The sequence below is a fragment of the Nerophis lumbriciformis genome, linkage group LG19 (genome assembly GCF_033978685.3).
Source record: "Nerophis lumbriciformis linkage group LG19, RoL_Nlum_v2.1, whole genome shotgun sequence".
In the NCBI taxonomy this organism is placed as follows: domain Eukaryota; kingdom Metazoa; phylum Chordata; class Actinopteri; order Syngnathiformes; family Syngnathidae; genus Nerophis; species Nerophis lumbriciformis.
Window position 1 is genome coordinate 38,929,125 of NC_084566.2, and position 2,500 is coordinate 38,931,624.

The window sequence follows — 2,500 nt, forward strand, 5'->3', positions numbered from 1 at the left end:
ACACACACGAGTGAATGCAAACGCATACTTGGTCAACAGCCATACAGGTCACACTGAGGGTGGCCGTATAAACAACTTTAACACTGTTACAAATATGCGCCACACTGTGAACCCACACCAAACAAGAATGACAAACACATTTCGGGAGAACATCCGCACCGTAACACAACATAAACACAACAGAACAAATACCCAGAAACCCTTGCGGCACTAACTCTTCCGGGACGCTACAATATACACCCCCCCGCTCCCGCTTTTTTTCCCATAACTTGAGTTGATTTATTTTGGAAAACCTTGTTACATTGTTTAATGCATCCAGCGGGGCATCACAACAAAATTAGGCATAATAATGTGTTCATTCCACCACTGTATATATCGGTATCGCTTGATATCGGAGAGTTGGACAATATCGGATATCGGCAAAAAAAGCCATTATCGGACATCTCTATCTATAATATATTGTAATTATCTGGGAAAACAGCAACCATTTTTCTTCCGTTTTCCTCTTAAATGACAAAAAGTATGCATTGTGAATTTTATCACAATAATCTTTGTGTAATTGAAGTAATGAATTGAGATATAGATAAATAATAAATATATAAAAAATATATAAATATATAATAAATAAATAAATAAAATATAATAATAAAATATAATATAAATATTTATAATATAAATAAATATACCGTATTTTCCGCACCATAAGGCGCCCTGGGTTATAAGCCGCGCCTTCAATGAACGGCATATTTCAAAACTTTGTCCACCTATAAGCCGCCCCGTGTTGTAAGCCGCATCTAACTGCGCTAAAGGAATGTCAAAAAAACAGTCAGATAGGTCAGTCAAACTTTAATAATATATTAAAACCAGCGTGATGTGGGCGCGCATGGAGTCGTATATCAACATGGACAGAGCTGCGTGAAAAAAGCCACCCGGCCTCTTCGCGTAAACTTAAACTTACCTTAACCACTCGCTCATCTTTTCTTCATCCATCCCTTCGAGTTAGCTTTTATGATGACGCCGGCTGGAAAGGTCTCTTTTGGCAAGGTCTTCCTTTTGAATATCACCATGGGTGGAAGTTTCTGGCCATTAGCATGGCAAGCTAGAACCACAGTGAAGGATGACTTCTCATTCCCTGTGGTGCGAATATTCACCGTACGTGCTCCCGTTGTATCCACAGTGCGGTTCACAGGAATATCAGTTGCTGTGAAATAGTAATCCGTGTGCGGATGGAGAGATTGCGTCTTTTCATGAACCGGATCCCTGTCGCTTAGTAGGAGCCATTTTGTGGTCTTTACAGATGTAAACACACAAAGGAAATGAAACGTACGGTAATATCCGCGCGCTTTTTCTTCTTCTACGCGGGCGGGTGGTTGCTTACAGTAGAAGAAGAAGCGCTTCCTGTTCTATGGGGGCGGGTGCTTACCTTGGCGGTTGCTTGCGTAGAAGAAGAAGCGCTTCCTCTTCTACCGGGAAAAAAGATGGCGGCTGTTTACCGAAGTTGCGAGACCGAAACTTTATGAAAATGAATCGTAATATTTATCCATATATAAAGCGCACAGGGTTATAAGGCGCACTGTCAGCTTTTGAGAAAATTTGTGGTTTTTAGGTGCGCCTTATAGTGCGGAAAATACGGTAATATAAATTTATAATATAAATAATAAATAATATAATATATATATATATATATAATACAATATATATAATATAATAATATTAATATTATAATACAATATTATATATATATATTATATATATATATATTATTAATATTATAATATAATAATATAATATAATAATATAAATAATAAATAATATATTTATAATATAAATAAATATATAAAATATTTTATAAATAAATATATAAAATGCATGTTGAGCAGCAAAAAGTGCTTCCTTTACCAACTTTGAATCCCCGCGCAGGTCATCAAGAGACGCAATGTGCGCCAGGAGGAGCGTGACCACAAGCCCGAGCGCCGGCGCCTGAAGACCACCCGGCTGAAGGAGTACACCATCAAGTCGCACTCCAGCATGCCGCCCAACAACACCTACGTCAACTTCGAGCGCTTCTCCCAGGTGCTGGAGGAGATCGCGTCGGCCGAGGAGGGCCTGAAGGACCTGGAGCGCAACCAGCGCTCGTGTCGCGACGACGTGGCCGCCCTGCTCTCCATCTACGAGGAGAAGGAAGCCTGGTACAAGGAGGAGAGCCAGACCATCTCTGGCGACCTGAGCGGCATCCGCCAGGAGCTGCAGCGCACGCAGGCCCAGCGCAAGAAGAGCCAGGAGGACGCCCGGCTCGCCACGCAAGCCGCCAACATCCTCAAGCGCAAGTTCGGACGCCTGGAAAACCGCTACGAGTCTCTGGCTGAGCAGGTGGCCTCGGAGGTCCGCTGGGTGGAGGAGCTGGTCCGCTCCATATCTTTGGAAAAGGATCGCCTGGACTGCGGCAGCACGCCGTGAGCCCAATAACTCTTTTCATTCCTCACTTAACTCGGAGTCCTCC

The 2,500-nt window shown here is 42.5% G+C and overlaps 1 protein-coding gene across 1 annotated transcript in view; it reads left to right on the forward strand.

The window, feature by feature from the left end:
* Positions 1-2,500, forward strand: part of dapk3 (death-associated protein kinase 3) — a 27,139-nt gene that overhangs the window by 24,158 nt on the left and 481 nt on the right. Inside the window, exon 9 of the mRNA XM_061978787.1 lies at positions 1,921-2,500. This exon is cut by the window's right edge and continues 481 nt beyond it. Coding sequence (XP_061834771.1) covers positions 1,921-2,457 — 537 coding nt within the window. The 3' untranslated portion in view covers positions 2,458-2,500. The remainder of the gene's footprint in view (positions 1-1,920) is intronic.